General features: G+C 46.6%; 1 protein-coding gene and 2 long non-coding RNA genes across 9 annotated transcripts in view; 2 read left to right on the forward strand and 1 right to left on the reverse strand.

The window, feature by feature from the left end:
* The window catches only part of RBPMS (RNA binding protein, mRNA processing factor), a 162,594-nt gene extending 159,079 nt beyond the window's left edge, over nt 1-3,515 (reverse strand). Inside the window, exon 1 of one of the 7 annotated variants that reach the window (XM_053659930.1) lies at nt 1,580-2,140. In XM_053659930.1, coding sequence (XP_053515905.1) covers nt 1,580-1,645 — 66 coding nt within the window. In that variant the 5' untranslated portion in view covers nt 1,646-2,140. Of the gene's footprint in view, nt 1-1,579; nt 2,141-3,172 lie in introns of those variants that run through there. The other 6 variants (XM_037128786.2, XM_037128784.2, XM_053659926.1 and 3 more) reach the window with 6 other exon arrangements.
* On the forward strand, nt 601-16,442 carry LOC128626620 (uncharacterized). The gene is made up of 2 exons (XR_008390601.1): nt 601-957; nt 14,683-16,442. It is a non-coding gene; the product is annotated as an uncharacterized LOC128626620 (long non-coding RNA).
* LOC119036830 (uncharacterized) lies at nt 2,330-9,338 on the forward strand. The gene is made up of 2 exons (XR_005080075.2): nt 2,330-2,400; nt 9,171-9,338. It is a non-coding gene; the product is annotated as an uncharacterized LOC119036830 (long non-coding RNA).
* Nucleotides 16,443-18,064: the final 1,622 nt, after the last annotated feature.

Consider the following 18,064-nt stretch of genomic DNA (forward strand, 5'->3'; position numbering starts at 1 on the left):
CTGGAGCAGTTATTACCTCGATGGGTTAGGATGAATTAAACATAGCAATTCTTTAAAAAAGGCAAACTTGTCATTGTTTTCTACATTTTGTTTCAATGGTAGAGAAAATATATATCAAAGCAGCAGGTAGGGTTCAAGAAGAACATGGGGAACTTGAAATTTCAATCTTCACCTTTGAAAAAGGAAATGGCAATACTGCTTCTCCGCTTGAAGTTAAAAAGAAGGATGGAAGCAACACTTTTCAAAGGAACAGTCTTGTGATCCAACAGGCAATTTCCTGAGGTGGTTTGCTGCCCTTCACCTAAGATACACCACCATGCCCCTCACAAATGTGCTCAGAGCAAAGCCTTGATTTAGTTCTCAGGGTCTTAGGTCTCTCCTGTCTCCGCCACTTAAATAAGTTCCCGTTTTACAGTAATAGTTCCCATTTTACAACTGGACACTGTGCAGATGGCTTTATATGTATCTATTGAATCCTCCCCAATGTTTGGTTTCATTACCAGAATTTTAGTTTGCACATAACACAGCATTCTGGTAACCATCTCAACATCCTAACAGATTTAGAATCAGTGTACCATTCTGCTAACCTCATGTGTCTGGATGCAACACCTGTACGAATGCTTTACAGAACATACCTAGATGCACATTTTCTGTTCTAAAGTTCCTTTTAGGATGTTTAAGAACTCAAGCAACTGGGATGTTAAAACAGAAAATACTGCTCCTTGGACTCCAGGTAATGTGCCTGCAGGAACAGAACCACTGTAGAGGACGCCACGAATATTCTGAAGACAACATTCTGAATTGTGTTCAGAAGTCCCCTCCTACCCTTGCTGAATTTTGCTTCCATCAAAGGGACGCTCGCTGCGCAGCCGCCACATTTTCAGTGACTTGGGACCCACCGATGGAGTCTGCGCTCAGAAGTCAAAGTCCTTCTAAAACAGCCTCGATGACCGCTTGGTAAGTGGTCAAGTTTTAACTTTTTTTTTTTTCCCTTCCGTTCCTCACGACCGCGTCGCTCTAAATTTACAAAACCTAATCACCCAGGTTCGGTCGGGGTCTTTGACTCATCCGAGAGGAATGTTGCACAGGAGTTATCTATTAATCCCAAAGCCTCAGCACTAAAGACAGTTCACCAAGAACTTTCATCCTGGGGGGGGGGGGGGGAGCAGGGAACAGAAGGTATCTTTTAAGACAAACTTCCCCCCAGTTCTTCCTGAAACCACGTACACAAACACACCCCAAAGCTCACAGCGCCAGGCGCAGAAGTTCGGGCCCTTCGGGTCCCAATAATCTGAGGTCACCCGGGAGTCACTTCTCGATTCCGCTTTTACAATCACGGGCAAACAAAGCTGTTCATTATGCCTACAAGTCTCCGAAAAGTCCTCAAAGTTACGCAATTTTAGGCACGCACCCACAAAAACACCCTCTTTAAGGTTACGCCCTCCCGGGGCCACGTTCTGGGGCGATCCCGACCCCCGGACCGCGGCGCCCCGGGACCCGCGCCCCGCCGCCTCCGCCCGCAGTTCGCAGAAGTGCGGCGTCCCCGGTCGCACCCGCCACCGCACCGAGCCGCCCGTACCTCTTCCTCCTGAAGGTTGGCCTCGTTCGGGGTGTTCTCCTTCTCGGCTTTGACGCCGTTGTTCATCTTCCCGGTCCTTCCTCGCCGGGCTGGGCTGGGGCGCGGGGCTGGGCGAGGGCGCGCTCGCCCGCTCTTCCCTTCCCCGGGCGCGGCGGGCTGGAGCCGGGCAGCGGCGGCTCGCGATCCCGGGCGCGGCGCGACCGCGGCGCAGGCGACTCAGGAAGTGCGAGGGAGACTCCGGGCAGGGCGAGGCGCCGGCCGACGGGGGAGGCGACTGAGACAATCGGGACCCGGGCGGGAGACCTGGAGAGTGCGGGCGGGCGCGAGGGGAGGAAGGAAGAAAGGATGGGGCGAGGACGCGCGTCCCGGGAGTGACCCCAGAGAGTTGGGGACGTGGTCGAGCAGGGGCTGGGGGCTGCGGCAGCCGGAGCGCCTGGAGGGAGGGGGCGAGAGGAGGAGGAAGAGGAGGAGGAGGAGGAGGTGAGGAGCAGAGGGCCGCGGCTGGGACGCTGGGACCCGAGAGCAGAGGGGTGCGCGCTCCAGGAAGGCTCTGGGAAGTCCGGGATCCGAGCAGCTCGCTTTCTCTCGCCTTCCTCCCTCCCCTCTCTCCTCCCCTCCCTCTCCTCCTCCTCCTCCTCCTCCCTCCGCCCTCCTTGGACGGGGCAGCGGGCTGTCGCCGGGAGGGACCGGACGAGGACGCCGAAGCCCCCTGCCAAAGGAGGGGCTGCGCCCAGGGCCGCTGCCGGGCGCCCGAAGGCGTGCGCCGGGGAGGGGCTGCGGGCCGCGGGGGACACGGCGGGCCCCCAGCCCGCGGCTTCGCGGTAGGTCGGAGAGTTAGGGCGCGGGCAGGAGGGAGGGCCGGGTCCTCCGGGTAACCTCGGGGTTAGTCCGGCCCCCGTGGCTGTGCGGGGCCTGAGTTGGCGACCTGGTGTGGCGGTGCGTGGGAGCTTGGTGCGGGGCTTCGGAGAGCCAGGCCCTGCCCGTGCGACCAGCGCGAAGTGTGCTACTTTTGTTTGCTGGCTTCTCACCAGGGGTTTGCACTCCTATGCCTCAGCCTAAGCCCTCCTTTTCAGTACCCGGTTAGACCCATGTCTTCCCTCCCTAGTCGGCAGCTGCAAGTGACAGGAGGCGAGAACTCCAGTGACATTCGGGGGCGGCCAGCGCCCGCGTTCTAAGGCGCAGCTTCAAGCCCCCCCCCTCCCACGCCGGGTCCTCAGACACCGCCTTGCTCCCCACTAGGCTGCGGGTGAATCCGGTTCATTTCAGATCCCTCTCCCAGCTCCTATCACACTGTTCTGGAATTATCTCTTCACCTGGCTTGTCTGTCTGGCTCCTTTGAGAGGTCCTCCCCGAAGACAACTCTCTCGCCCAGGTTATCTTCTGTAATCCTACAGTTTTTAAAGTGCGCTACCTGCTGTACCGTCTCGACTCCTGAGAAAGACTTGCTGGCCAGGGGGACTGGGGGCCAGTGCAGATGACCTGCAGAGGAGGGTCCAAGGAGATTAAGGAAAGGGGCTGGGCCTTCTGGGAGGTCGGAGCACGAGGCTCGTTTGGCGCCGACCTCGGGAAGACCGCCCGGTGTTCTTTTCTCACCTGTGAAATGGGAGCAACCCTGTTCATCTCCCCGGGGGGGTGGCTGGTGGAGGAGGTTGTAGGTCGGTAGAGCGTAGCACCTGGCGCCCTTTCTTACTCAGCTTACGTTTACGATGCGTGGAAGTCCACCTTATCACTGAGGAAATTTCCACTTAGTCCTGGACCGAAGAGAACTTTCCCAGGACTGTAAAACTTAAGTTTGTTTAAACGTGGGTGCTACAAGCACAAAAGTTGAAAACGCCGTCCATCCGCAGGTCCTGCCTCCCTCCCCACTCCCAGGGACTCTGTCTCCCAGCGTGCTGCTCCTTTCCAGCACAGCCACGATCACAGTTTCTAATTATTTGTCTTGCTGCAGTTTCTCTCCCCCCCTCCCCCACCCCAAGGAACATTCTTGACCAACCGGGGAAAGCGTTGCTGGGAACGGGGCAGCCAGGCGGTGGGGGCTGAAGATAACGCTTCCGCGTTGGGGAGTTGGAAGCCGTGTTGTGGCGACAAGATAACCCCAAACAACTGCACGGCAACACACTCGCAGGTCCTGGTGCAAATTGTGGAAAGCAAAACACCTGCTTTCTAACAGCATTCGAAGAGAAAAACAGCAGTGATTCCCATACCGGATTGTTCTTGGTGGGGAGGGCGGTCTGGAGATTTTGATAAAGACTGAATTGCTGTCACGATGTCATTTCTCGCCGTGAGAAGAGAAAGGTGTGCCCTGGGTGAAAATAAACCCAGACTATTCAAATACAGTTGAAGTGCAGAGGAGGCAAGGGTTGCAATTAACCTGGAAACTCGGACAGCCCTCTCCACTTCCAGTCCGTCCCGCGGGTTATATGAGGAGCCACGAGGGGGCAATGTCTTCCCGAGCAGTGCCTGGTCCTGGGGTGGTCCTGGGCCCCTGTGCCGACCAAGCCATGCCAGCTCTTTCCTCTCCTTGGCCTTTCTGGCTTCTTACCGAACGTTCCTCACAGAAAGGCATTGTCTTGCTGGAGCCTGGCAAAGGCCCAAGAAAAATGACAGTTGATTTAGTCATTGGTGGTTCCAGGCAGACTCCATTTATGAAGGGGGTGAAAGAGCGTGATTCCCGGCTGCTAAGAGAACCTCCCCAAACCCCACCCAAGGAAACGTGGCTTCCTTCCAAACTAGAACCTGATTCCTTTGTCTTTAAGCCAAGCCAGCACTTTGTCCATTGTTAAAAGTCCAAAATCTCTGGGATAAAAAACAAGGATAAGTTTTAAGAGAGGATCTGTGTTTGGCTTGTTCATCGCTGCGTACCCAATACCTACACCGTGCCTCATGCGTAGTAGGCTCTCAATAATTATTTTTGAGTGAACGAACACATTGTCTTATCAGTTTCGATTCTCAGGCTTGAATGACATTAGAGCCTTCCACGATGGGGAGGAAGGTCTGAATTCACGGAAGGGTCTCCAGGTGTAGAGACTGGGGAGCGGGACACCTGGAAGATTCATGGCCGTGGTCTTCGTTGTATCTGGAAACCCCAGATTAGCGAGCTTGTGCGGAGCGGACGCCTGGTGAGATTTCAAGAAATAAAAATGAAATTGCACCACTCGCCCAGTCAGCTGACACACCAGGCAGTTGACAAGAGATCTGAGAGACCTCACATATAGTCAGCGGTGACCTCGAAGTTCAGAAAAGCGTGCGGGGAGGAGGTAACACACCTGTAGACGGGGGGGGACACTCCTCGTTTGTCCTTTCCATTAAAAATAGTTTAGACACATTTGGAAGAACAATAGGGTGGTGTTGCCAACGGAACTCAATAAAAATCTGTAAATTTGGCTATTTATCAGACCTTGCGAATGTGGGGAGTTTGACTGTGTGTGAGATGGTGGGGCTGGGGGAGAATGGACATTCCTTCAGGATGTAAATGATCTTTGTGACCTGTTTTGTTCCAAAAGTGGTATCTCCTAAGTAGCAATAGTTTCCAGACACACCAAGAGTTATAACAAAGGGACTTTATATCCTAGGAAAACAGCTAACGAGCAAGAAACATCTGCCCTGCGTTCTGCCCGCCACCCTGCCGCATTGCTGTGGCCCGCCAGGTCACACGCTGGACCGCTAGGGGAAGGTGGTGTGCACCTGTGGTTTCTGTCGCTCATCTCTGCTTCTCTCACACTGTTCCTTTTGAGGCATGCTTTAAGAAGTCGAAACCTATAATTATGACTTAAACGTTTCTCTCTGGGAATCTCAGGCATAAAGGTCGGCTTTGAGGCATGGGTTTTGCCTCAATGTGAGCCTGACAGCAGAAAGCTGCAGTATCTACCACATGTGTTGTGACTGTTAACTCTTATGCTGGACCTAAAACAGTTCTTGGGGACCAGAGTCTGTTTTATTGGGTTTTGTCATCCATGATAGTTCTTTCTCCCTCGCCCTGCTCCCACCCACCTCCCGGCCGTCACCGTCTTCCCTTGATGTATTTATTACTTTTTCACTGTGGCTAAAAAAAAACACACGGCACAGTGTTTGCCATTTGAGCCATTTTTCAGTGTACAGTTCAGCAGGATGAAGTATATTCACATGGTTGTGCAACATCCTCCTGATCTTGACCTCCTAAATAGTTCCGAGATTCAATCACTTCCCTGCAGTTGCTGGTGGCAGCCCACGCAGCCATGTGGAGAGGCCCACAGGGAGGAGGACGACAGCCCCAGCCCAGCTCCCTCGGTGCACAGCCGGTACCCGTTGCCGGCCTCATCAGTGAGTTGTCTTGGAAGTGGATAATCCAGCCCCATCAGTGTAGCCGCCCCACCTGATGTTGCCTGTGAGGGGGTGAGCTGCCTTCTCTGAGTTGTGCCCAGATTGCAAAACCGTTAGCACAAGACTCAGCGCTCTTATGCGCAATCACTGCATTCTGTGGCAGTTTGTTACGCAGCAATAGGTAACTGACACACGATTGCACACCCACAAGTGAGGTCGGGCTGGCACAGAAACCTGAAGCAGGCGGCAGTGGCTTGGGGCTCAGGTGGTGGATAGAAGCTGGAAGAACTGCGAGTCTGCTAGTGAAGAGCATTATTGACGGGCAGGGAGACTGTTCTTATTCCAGGCTGGAGAGAGGGGAACCACATGCATGTATTGAAAGGACAATTAGCCAAATTAGCCTGTGTTACGTGGGAGATAGAAATAACACCTACTGAGCATGTGGATCTGGCTCCAGGGATATTTGGGTAGGCGGTTGAAGGGTCAAAGGGTTTCTTTTTGGTGCTAATGATAATGATGTAGCACAAGAGAAGTGAGATGAGCTAAAAAAAAAAAAAAAAAGGAAGTGTTCCATCATGAATATGATTGACAGCAAATCCAAAGAATCTAAGACTCCCTGGATTTGAAATAAAGCTATTTGTCTTTTCTAGCTTTTCCAGGGGACAAAACTCTCAAAACAAGGAATGGCCTAATGGCAAAGGTCAAATCCAAGGTGGAGTCAAGGAAATGTGACGTTGCCCTGGCTGGCGTGGCTCAGTTGGTTGCAGCACCGACCCCTACACCAAAAGGCTGGGGGTTGAATTCCCAGTCAGGGGGCACAGCCAGGTTGTGGGTTTGATCCCCATTCGGGGCGCCTATGAGAGGCAACCAATCCATATTTCCTTCTCCCATTGATGTTTCTCTATCTCTCCCTTTTTCTCTAAAGTCAATAAACATTAAGAAATATGGCCTTAGGGAAGTTCAAGACATGGCTGTGGCTACAAGACCGTGTGGTGGACAGCCTCTGTGATGATCCCTGCCTCCTGGTACTCAAGCCCCTGTGTAATCCCTTCTGAGTGTGAGCTGGACCGAATGACTTGCTTCCTCCCCCCCAGCCCAAAAACATGTTTATTGATTTTAGACAGAGAGGAAGAGGGCAAGAGAGACATCAATCAGTTGCTGCCGTACCCACCCCAACCAGGGACCCAACCCACAACCTAGGTGTATGTGCCCTGAACATGAATCAAACCCACAAACTTATAGTGTGCAGGACAATGCTCCAACCAGCTGAGCCACCCGGCCAGCGCACGCAGGTTAGATTACAAAGAGACCATGGTCCCCATCCCGCACACCCTCTCTTGCTGTCTCACATGCTCCTTATGATGGAAGCTCAGCTACTGTGACGTGAGCTGCCCTCTGCAGAGGCCCGTGTGGCAAGGGACAGCGGAGGCTTCCACTCAAGAGCCAGGAAACAACCGGGGCTTTCAACCCAACAACCGCAAAAAGAGACTGGGAGGCGGGGCATCCCTAGATGAGGCCTGTTAGATGAGAACTGTTATGGACTAAATGTTTGAGTCTCCCCCAAAAGTCATATTATGAAGCCATACCCCTCAATGTGATGGCATTAGGGTCTTTGCAAAGTAATCAAGGTTAAATGTGGTCTTGAGTGTAGGGTCCCATGACGATATTGGTGCCCTTATAAGGGGAGCAGATCCCAAAGCCTGTGCTCTCTCTGCCATGTGAGGGTACTGTGAGCGGGTAGGCATCTGCAAGCCAGGAAGACAGCACTCACCCTGAACTAAGGTGGCTGGCACGTTGCTCTCCAACTGCCCAGCCCCCAGGACTGTCATACGTATCTGTCATTTAAGCTGCCTGTTGCAGGAGCCTGAGCTGACTAAAGCAGGACCATGGACCAGCTGACAACTTTGTCACGGACCTTGAGAGACCCGGGGGCAGAGCCTTCGATTCCTAACCAACCGAAACTGTGAAATAACAGCAGATTGTTGTTTAAAGCCATTAAGTTTTGAGATAACTTATTATCTGCAGTAGATAAGCTGATACCTCAGAAAGGTTTAAGGTAGTACTTAATAGACCCTTTCAACTAGAAAGCAGGGCTTCTAAGAATTGAAATGGTGTTGCCAATAACAGTCATTGGCCCAAGGCAGAGAGACACCTGTGTTTGAAAAAAAAACATGATTATAACTTGAAGTGTAAGACACCTATGGTTATTTAAGGATCTTCAATAGCTTGCACTGAAGTAGACAGACTGTTCACAATGAACTGGAGGCATCTGGACCTTCAACTTCACAGGCAGGAAGCAGGCTGAGGAAGCTGCTCATTTGCAGTTACGGACTGTTTCCAAAAGAGAAGAGAGGGCAAGATGGAGCAGAGAGCCACGGAGGATCGTTTCCAAAGAGCAGGCGTAGGGCAGCTTGAGGGACTGATAGCATTTGAAGAGCTGGGTTTCAGAATGGCTGTGTATCACTCCCCTCTTCCCTCCCATTTTCTCCTCTTTTGAATGGGAGTGCGTGTCTATTCCAGAGTTCCTGTTCTTGCCTTGCCATTAGTTGTTGGGTGTGTGAGAAACAGACTCTTTGTCTCTTTGCCTCACTGATCTTCAGATCAAAGGGAAACTTCTGAGGAGCCACAGTTAAGGAACCACATCCAAGGGACCACATTTGCACTTGGATCTGACTTAGATTCCAGTGTCCTAGACCAGGGGTCGGCAAACTTTGTAGTGTCAGATAGTAAATATTTTAAGCTTTGCAGTCACATGTGTGATCTCTGTTGCATCTTTTTTTTTAATAACGCTGTGAAAATATAAAAACCAGTCTTATCTCGGGCTGTACAAAAACAGTCCATGGGGTGGTGTGATTTGCACCTCCAGCTGCGGTTCGCTCACCCCCGTTCTAGACTCTGAAATGGTGTATAATGGGATACACCATTCTGACATCCTTAAAGGAGAAAATAGCGTATGTTTCATATGGGATGGAAATGTAATGCTGTGGCCGTAGGGTGGATAGTAGCGACTATTCTTCAAACATGGCCTCGGCTAAGGTCCCCTCTCCGTACATTCATGCCACACTTGCCATCCAGAGTTGGAGTTTACACGGCCTCCCCTTGAATCTGAACTGAGTCTGTTTCTGCTTAGACCAGTACAGTGTGAAGGAAATGACACTAGGAATTCTGAGCCCAGGCATTAAAAAATTCTGGCAACTTCTGCTTCTCCTCTCTTGGAAGCCAGCTTTCATGTAATGATGGAGCCCAAACAGTCACCTATAGAAGCCCTAGCCCTCCCACCCCACTCCCACAGCTTCACAGCCTCACCGCCCGCCGCAGCCCACCCTCGAGGGAGCCATTCTGACGCGGACCCTCCACGCAGAGCCGCACCAGCTGACACCGCATGGAGCAGAGACAAGCCCTCAGAGAACTGCCCAGATTCTAAATAGACTTGTAAGCAAATAAATGGTTATTGTTTTCAGCCGCTAGCATTTGGGGTGGTTACTTCTGTAGCAATATAGAATGAAAACACGGGAGCAGGGAACGATGTAAGTAAGCAGGGCTCTGAAAACCAGGAAGCACAGCGGGGAGCAAGTATAGTAACTTGACACAATAGTTACAGCTATAAAATAACAAAATCACAAGTGCCGTTTCTGGTATATACTTTCCTTCCAAAAGACAGTAAAGGAGAATTGAAAAATGTGTGTGGTCCCTTCAGAACCTGAATAAAAATTGCTGACTATGTGATGGTAAGTTGAAAACAACACAGCCAGACCGAGCTGTGGCAGTGATGCAGTGGGCAAGGCACACTTATGATTAAGTGGCTTTTCCTACCACCAGTCCTGTAGTGTTATGTGGTTTGAATTTGTGCTGCAGGAAAACAATAAATGGGCAAATGCCTTTTTAAGAGCCACTTACAAGCAAAAGTCAAATGCTGAATTCAGAAAGTTTAAATGCCTACTGTACTCTAACTTGTCTAGAATGTAATGAACCTGTAAGTGCGTGTTAGGAGGTAAGGCTAAAGAATCCGTTCCTTTAGTCATTATTAAGAACTGCCCTTTAGAAAGCAGTCTTCAGTGGCTAGTAAGCTAGAGTCGAGGGAAGCAGGACAGTAGATGGGAAACGATGACATTGAATGACCGGGGGGATAAGCAATGAAAAATGGACAAGTTATTGATTGTAAGGGCTAAGGGAAAATAAGTCACTTGACTTAACAGCCAGGTGTGAAGACTTCAAGAATTCAGGGATGCGAACTCCAGAAAGGAAAGGAGAGGGGAGGAGAAGAGAGAAGAGGAGAGACGTGCACACACAGACAAACAGGCAGACAGACAGATACCCAGAGAAGACCTGGCTGTGTGGAGTGATGAACTGAGCATCAGGCGTATTAAAACGTCAAGTGCCCAGATCATGCTGACTGTTGGGAAGTGAGTCTAGCCTAGAGACAGGAGAGAAGAGGAGAAGAGGAGTGCCATCTGAATCAAAATCCCGGGTGAGCTTAAGCAGCAACAAGGTGGGAGAATAGAACCATCAACAATATCTGTGCTTAGACCACACAAGGAGAAAGATTAGCTAGGAAAGAGGCAAACTAAGCAATGAGATATAAGAGGAGAGACAGCACACTAATAAAAATAATGCAGCTGCCCTGAACAGTGTGGCTCGGTTGGTTTGGTGTCAGCCCACAGACAAAAAGGTCACAGGTTGGGTTCCCCATCAGGGCACATGCCTGGGTTGTGGGTTTGGTCCCCCGTTGGGGCATGTATGAGAGGCAACTGATCGATGTTTCTTGAATCGATATTTTTCTCCCTTTCCTCTCTCTAAAAAATAAATAAAAATTTAAAATAATAATAGTAATAGCAGCTAACAGCACTGAATAGGGGACCATGCCACAGTCTTTACATGGTTGTCACATTTTATTATTTGAAGATAGCAGGTTAAATATAAACAGTTCTACCTACTCTGTTCCAAAACCTCTAATAAAAAAACACAGAAAGTACTTGTTGCTATCGTCATTATTTTAAGACATAAACTAATAGGGATACAGAGAACGAAACAACACAACTGCAATAAAATTTGGGAAGCTGCAAAGCGTATGGCTAAACACTGAGAAAAGAATCCTCAGCCTGGTGGGAGACAACTGAGTAACAACCTTACACTGAAGAATCGCCTGAAGACTTGATTCAAGCCTTGGCAGCAGCTGACGGCTCGGGAGGGAGAGTGGGAGTGGGGCTGCGGCCCCGAGGACCGACTGGAAGGAAAGCGCTCTGCACCCAGCCTCCTCTTTCCCCCCACCATGTACTGTTAATTAACATTTAAAAATTCTCCCCTCTTTTTAGGAATATCCAACAGATGCTGCATTTACTCATAAGGATTTGAGTAAACTTTCAATGAGTGAAAAGGGGGAATTTTAAAAAACAGCTTTCTATTTGTGTCTATTATATTTAGCTGGTAACAGAAATTAATATGGAATTAATGTGCTTGTAATTTTATAAATGCAAGAGGGATCTTCATCAGGGAAAGTTGCAAAGTGTGAATACACACAACTCCCTTGTCTTTTTTCTTTTTGACTTTGACTCTTTTTATCCATTTCTCCTACTGGCCACTCTGCTTACCTAAGGCAACCACTGACCTGTACTCAATACATTTCTTTTTAGATTCCATGTGTAAGAGATCATATAATATTTGTCTTTTTCTGACTTATTTCACTCAGCCTGATGCCCTCAAGTTCCACCACTGTTGTCACAAGTGGCAAGGTTTCATTCTTTTTGTGTGTCTGAATAATATTGCACATATATATGTGTGTGTGTGTGTGTGTATATATATGTATATATATATATATATATATATATATATATATATATATAGTCTGTCCAGAAGGTATCCAGCCATGTAATATGAAAAATAGAGACATTTACTGAAGAAAACACAGGAAACATTGTACATAAGACAATGACGCCTCAGCCCCTTTCAAAGTAGGCACCTTGGGATCTCACACAGTTCTAATCTCCCTCAGCTGCCCTGTTATAGTTTCCTGAATCTCATTAATGGTCTGAAATCTCTCCCCTTTCAAAGGTAATTGTAGTTTTGGGGAACACCAAGGTCTCAGGGCACCAAACCTGGGCTGTAGGGGGGCTGAGTCACCTGGGTCATTTGCTGTTTTGCAAAAAAACCGCATGAGACGTGATGCGTGAGTGGGCTTCTTGTTGTGATGAAGCTGCCAATCACCAGTTGTCCATAGCTTCAGCCTTCTCTATCATCCGAATAGTTTTCACAGAGGAGTGTTCAAGCTTAACATAATATTTGATGCAGATTCGTCGTTCTAGTTACTCAGGCATTTTGAATGTGACGGCCGCACAGTACACATGCTCACTCAATGGTGTCTACCACCCCCACTGACTAGTACAGTGAAGTCGTCATTCAGAAATGTGCATTCCAGTCCACTCTCCTTGGCTTCATTATATTAGCAATGGCTGGACTTTTCCTGGACAGACTATGATGCGTATGTGTGTGTGCATGTATATTACTTTATCCATTCACCCACTGATGGACACTTAGATTATTTCCATATCTCGGCTCTTGTAAATAAATAATCCTGCAGTGAATATGGAGGTGCATATATCTTTTCGAGTTAGTGTTTTTAATTTGGATAAATTGCTGAATCATATGGTAGTTTTTATTTTTAATAATTTTAATATTTATTTTAGAGAGGGGGAGAGAGGGAGGGAGAGAAATATCAATGTGTGGTAGCCTCTTGCACGCCCCCCACTGGGGACCTGGCCCACAACCTGGGCATGTGCCCTGACTGGGAATCGAACCAGTTGGTTCGGTTTGGTTCACTGGCTGGCACTCAGTCCACTGAGCCACACCAACCAGGTTGCAAATAATAGTCTTTAATTCATGTCTTTACTTCACTACCTGTTTTTTAAATGAGAACAAGCATATGAATTTTGCTAGAATATTCATTGACTTTTAAAGACTAAACAGTGACCTAGTCTCCTCTGACGCTCCCATTAGATGTGTTTACGCCACATTTAAAACGTGAACATAACTGCACCAAGATTTGGCTGGATGACTCATATTTCATCCATGATGTAAATCTACTGAATTGTCTTTCGAGTTTGATGCCACATCAGTTAAACATTCTAGAAAAAAAATTTTTTTGACCAACATGATTTGTTCTGAAGTCATCTGGGATTTATTTTATGAGTGCTGATCTTGATTTCTGCTGACCAGACGGTGCTCAGACTTGTCACAGATTCTGGGCTCTAACCTGGTCTGACTCAACAAATTTCGTCTGCCTCTCGAACGTTGGTTTGAACTGAACAGCAGCCAGTCAAGAAACATGGAGGAACATATGTGTGGAGGTTATGAAAGAAGGTTCATGCTTCAGCTTTTGTAACATAATCACTAACAAACATTTTAAGCTCCTGTTGACACTTTCATTAAAAGTTGAATATTTTCAACTTACAACCAAAGTTACTCTACCCAGCAAACCAATCATTTAGAATCAAAGAACAGATAAAGGGCTTCCCAAAAGAGAAAACACTAAAGGACTTCATCATCACCAAACCAGGATTGCAAGAAATGTTTAAAGCATTTCTTCAAAAAGAAGGGGAAAAAGATAAAAAATATGAATAAGATGGCAATAACTACATAAAGTAAATAAATACACTTACTGTAAATGTAGTAAGTGCTCTATCAGAAGATGTCGGGTGGCTAAATGGTTAAGAAAAGAAGACCCAGTGTACCAGCGTGATGTCTACAAGAGACCCACTTAAGGTCAAAAGACACATACTGAAAGTAAACAGACAAAAGAAGATATTTCATGTAAATGGAAACAGAAAAAAAAAAGCTAGGGCAGCAATACTTATACCAGACAAAAAGTCTTTAAAACAAACACTATAAGAAGAGACAAAGAAAACCCCAGCAATTCCACTTCTGGGTATTTATCAAAGAAACCCAAAAGACTAATCTGAAAGACATATGCATCCATATGTTCACTGTGGCATTACTTATAATAGCCATGATATGACAGCAATCTAAGTATTCGTCAGTAGATAAATGGATAAAGAAGCGATGCATATATACAATGGAATATGACTCGGCCATACAAGAAAATGAAATCTAACCCTGGCTGGTGTGGCTCAGTGGATTGAGCACCAGCCTGCAAACTGAAAGGTCACAAGTTCAATTCCCACTTGGGGCACATGCCTGGATTGCAGGCCAGGTCCCCAGTAGGGGTTATGTAAGAGGCAACCGATTGATGTATCTCTCATACATAGATGTTTCTTTCCCTTTCTTTCTCTCTCCCTTCCACTCTCTCTAAAAGTAAGTAAATAAATAAAATCCTTTTAAAAAAAAGAAATCTTGCCATCTACAACAACATGGATGGACCTAGAGGGTATTGCGCTAAGTGAAATAAGTAAAGCAGAGATAGACAAATGCCATATGATTTCACTTATATGTGGAATCTAAAAATCAGAATAAACAAAACAGAAGCAAACTCACAGACACAGAGAACATTTTGATGGTTGCCAGATGGCAAGGGGGTTAAGGGAGAAAGGTGAAATCAGGGAAGGAATTCAGTACAGATCGTTAGTTACAAAATAGTCATGGGGATATAAGGTACAACATAGGGAATATGGTCAATAACATTGTAATAACCATGTGTGGTGTCAGATGGGTACTGGATTTTATCAGGACATCACTGTGTAAGTTAAATGTCTGCTCACTATGTCGTACACAATTTTGTATGGCAACTGTAATTTGAAAATAAAAGTAATATTATTATTTATTCTCACCTTAGGACATATTTTCATTGCTTTTAGAGAGAGAGAGAAACACTGATGCAAGATAAAAACATCGATCAGCCGCCTTCTCATGCCTGCAGTGACTGGGAATCAAACCTGCGACCTCAGTATGCAACTCGGTATTCGACCATGAGTCAAACCCACGACTTTCCAGTCTATGAGATGACACCACAACCAACTGAGCCACACCAGCCAGGCTAAAAGAGTTGTTTTCAAAGATTTTTTTAATTTACTGATTTTAGAAAAAGAGAGGAAAGAAGAGACAAAGAGAAAAAACATCATTTTCATGGATTCTGGTTAATTCTTATATGTGCTCTGACTGGGGATCGAACCTGCAAACTTGGCATAGGGGGATGACACTATAACCAACAGAGCTACCCAGCCAGGCCCTAAAAAACTATGTTAAAAAATGTAAATGTTTCAGAAATGAGCTACATGCAAGTACTTTATAGTAGCTATCATTGAATCAGGGAGTTTTGAGTTATACATAAGACATGAACAATGGGATGATCAGAGTTACTGCTTATGTTGATTTGTGATTCTTTAGAGTAAAACTTCGTTGTAGAAATTTAGAGATTGGGCACTTTTTTTGAACCATAGCTATGCCACTCGTAAGTATCAACTTTGGGAAAAGTGCTTCATTTTGCTTGTTTGTAAAACTGGACTAGTGATGGTGGTTTGCCTCTGGCTCAGAGCTGCCCTCAAGACCACGTGACAGACCACAAATACATGAGAGAACGTGTATTTGTTCTAACAGAAGCACAAACGTAAGTTAGGCTACGAGTCACCAGTCCATAGGTTTCTGCACTGATGTGCTTCCACACGACCACGTGAAACAAATGTGCCGTCAACCTCCATGATGTGGTAGCAGTGCTAACACCTAATCTGCTTCTCTGGAGATGAGCTCAACTGTGCTCAGGACAAGGCGCGCTTCTTCCATCTTTGTGATGGACTACAGTGTTGCCATTAAAAGGTGCATCCTTTATTTGACAAGGTTGAGTAGGATAATTCTTTCAAAGAAAAAAACATTCCAGATGGTTACATTTCGGTCCGAGCCCATCCTGAGAACATTCTCCAGCCCTAAGCCCACATACTGTGTGGGCTGTATATGTGCCCACATACTGTATATGTGCACATTGTATAGTTGCATGCATGTAGACACACACACACACACACTCAGTACTACATTTTTCATTGGATTTTGAACTGCACGCAATTTCTTCACTTTAAAGCTTTGCTTTCCAGGACGCAGTTGTTTGAGAGGTGGTAGCAATAATCACACTGGCCTTAGTAGTTCTGTCTCCTTTTGTGAATGATCTATTTCTACAATATTTTTGCTCATTAATGCACATTTTATTCATGGAACTATTTTCACTAGAGACCTGTGCAGGAAATACTGATATGTTACGGCCACGTGAGCCTTTTTTCTTCTTTCATTTGCAGGCTCCTTCCATCCTTTCACCACCAAGGACAGGTTAGTGAAGTCTTCTGTCCCGTGGCCGAATCTGACTAGAAACCTGGCACTCTCCTGGCTTCCTTCTGCTTACAATTGGTTTCTTTTTGTTTTTAGACAATTACCAACTTGCAAAGAAAATTACAAGAACAGGGCAGGGAATTCCCATACACTGTTCACCCAGAGACACTCTCCAGTTTCATTAACCGTCTGGACAATGTCCTTTAAAGCCAAAGGATCTGATCCAGAATCGCCCTGTTATGTGTTCGTCCATCCTGTCTTCTCAGTTTCCTTACACCTGGAATACTCTTGGCTGTTTTGTAGATTATCCCTCAGTGGGTTTGTCTGATCTTTCTTCCCTCGTGCTAAGGGTGCAGTTATGCATCTTTGGCAGGGATGCCGAAAAAGCGAAGCTGTGCTCTTCCAACTGCGGCCCCACCATGCAGAACATCTCAGTCTGTCCCCAAATGATGTTAATAATGTCTGATGGCAGAATGACTCCTCTTCCTCTTACAGCTGGTCAGCACTTTGTGGGGAGGGACTTTGAGGCTGTGTAAATATCCTCTTCTAATCCAACATTCAGCTTCCGGTTTTAGCATCAGTGGATGCGTGCTGCCTGAATTAATTTTACTATAATGATTGACAAGTGGCAAGCTTCTAACACCACCACTCATTTTGAACTTACTGACTGGCCTTCTACTCTAAGAAAAATGTTGTCTTCTCCCCATGCATTTTTTTCCTTTATCTATTTATGCCAGTGGGGACTCGTAAATTCCTATTCTATTCAGTGGGATAGAATGTTAGCATCATTACTTAGTTTGATGCTCAAACTGCCCGAGATTGGCCCACATTTGGACTCCCATGCAAGCTGACTCCGGTGTCCTGCTACACCTCATCGGTCTGTGAGCCCTTCATTACTTTCTGGCACAAGAAGAGGTTGCAGGCCCATCTTGCACCGTCCATGCGCCAGGCCTGGAAGCAGCCATTTCTACCAGGAGCCCTTTGGGTGAAGAATTGTGTTTAGATACCAAGGTCTGGACACCAGGTGGCTCATTGCTACTGGCCCTCTTAGTGGACAGAGCTAGGGAGTATACGCATGTGTACACACGTTTTTGCATGTGTATGTACACACATACAAACATATGTGTTTCTATATCCCTACATTCACACCAATCCCTGTAATTCCAGTCCAACCCACAAAGCACACATTGTAGTTTTTTCCCCTTTCCATGTCTGTAATTCCCTTCTCCGACAGTAAGAAACCTGTCATTATCCTCCATGTATTTGCTTGTTGCTCTGCTCGCCTGGACACACTCTCTGGTGACCACAGGGCTGTCACCCTGCTTGGCAGCCTTTCTTGTATAAACTCCAACTACCTTCTGTGCTCAGACCAGCATCCTGATCTTTAAATTAAATTAGGAGGGAAGAAAGGGAGGGAAAAAGGAAAGAATGTTGCTCACAATTATTCAAAGTCTTAAATGTATTTTAACATCACCAGTATTTAAGGTGCCTTTCAATAACCCAATAGAAAAGTGGTCAAGGACACAGAAAGGCAATTCATTTAAGAAATGTAATATCTGGATGTTGCAGACAACCTAGGAAGTGAGACTGAATAAATCATTATATTGTACAGTGTATACTGGGCAGCCATTAAATAGGATTAATATAGATCCTTCCTTATTGATTTGAAAAAACTTCCATGACATATTACATTAAAAATGTTACAAAATATTACTATTTTACATTCTATTTTGTATGTGTATATAGGTGTGCATAGGGAAAAAACCATGAGAGATTATGAAGGAAAAAAATCTATACTATTCTCGAGTCTTATAGAAATAAATATTATGAGAGATCCTTAGGAGATACTCTGAAACCACTACTTAATGGTTTTTCCCCTCCCTTTGCCAAGCACATGGGTTTAATAAACTTGCACTATTTAGCTAG

This window comes from Artibeus jamaicensis, unplaced genomic scaffold (genome assembly GCF_021234435.1).
Source record: "Artibeus jamaicensis isolate MK-2021 breed Jamaican fruit bat unplaced genomic scaffold, CSHL_Jam_final scaffold_833, whole genome shotgun sequence".
Classification (NCBI taxonomy): domain Eukaryota; kingdom Metazoa; phylum Chordata; class Mammalia; order Chiroptera; family Phyllostomidae; genus Artibeus; species Artibeus jamaicensis.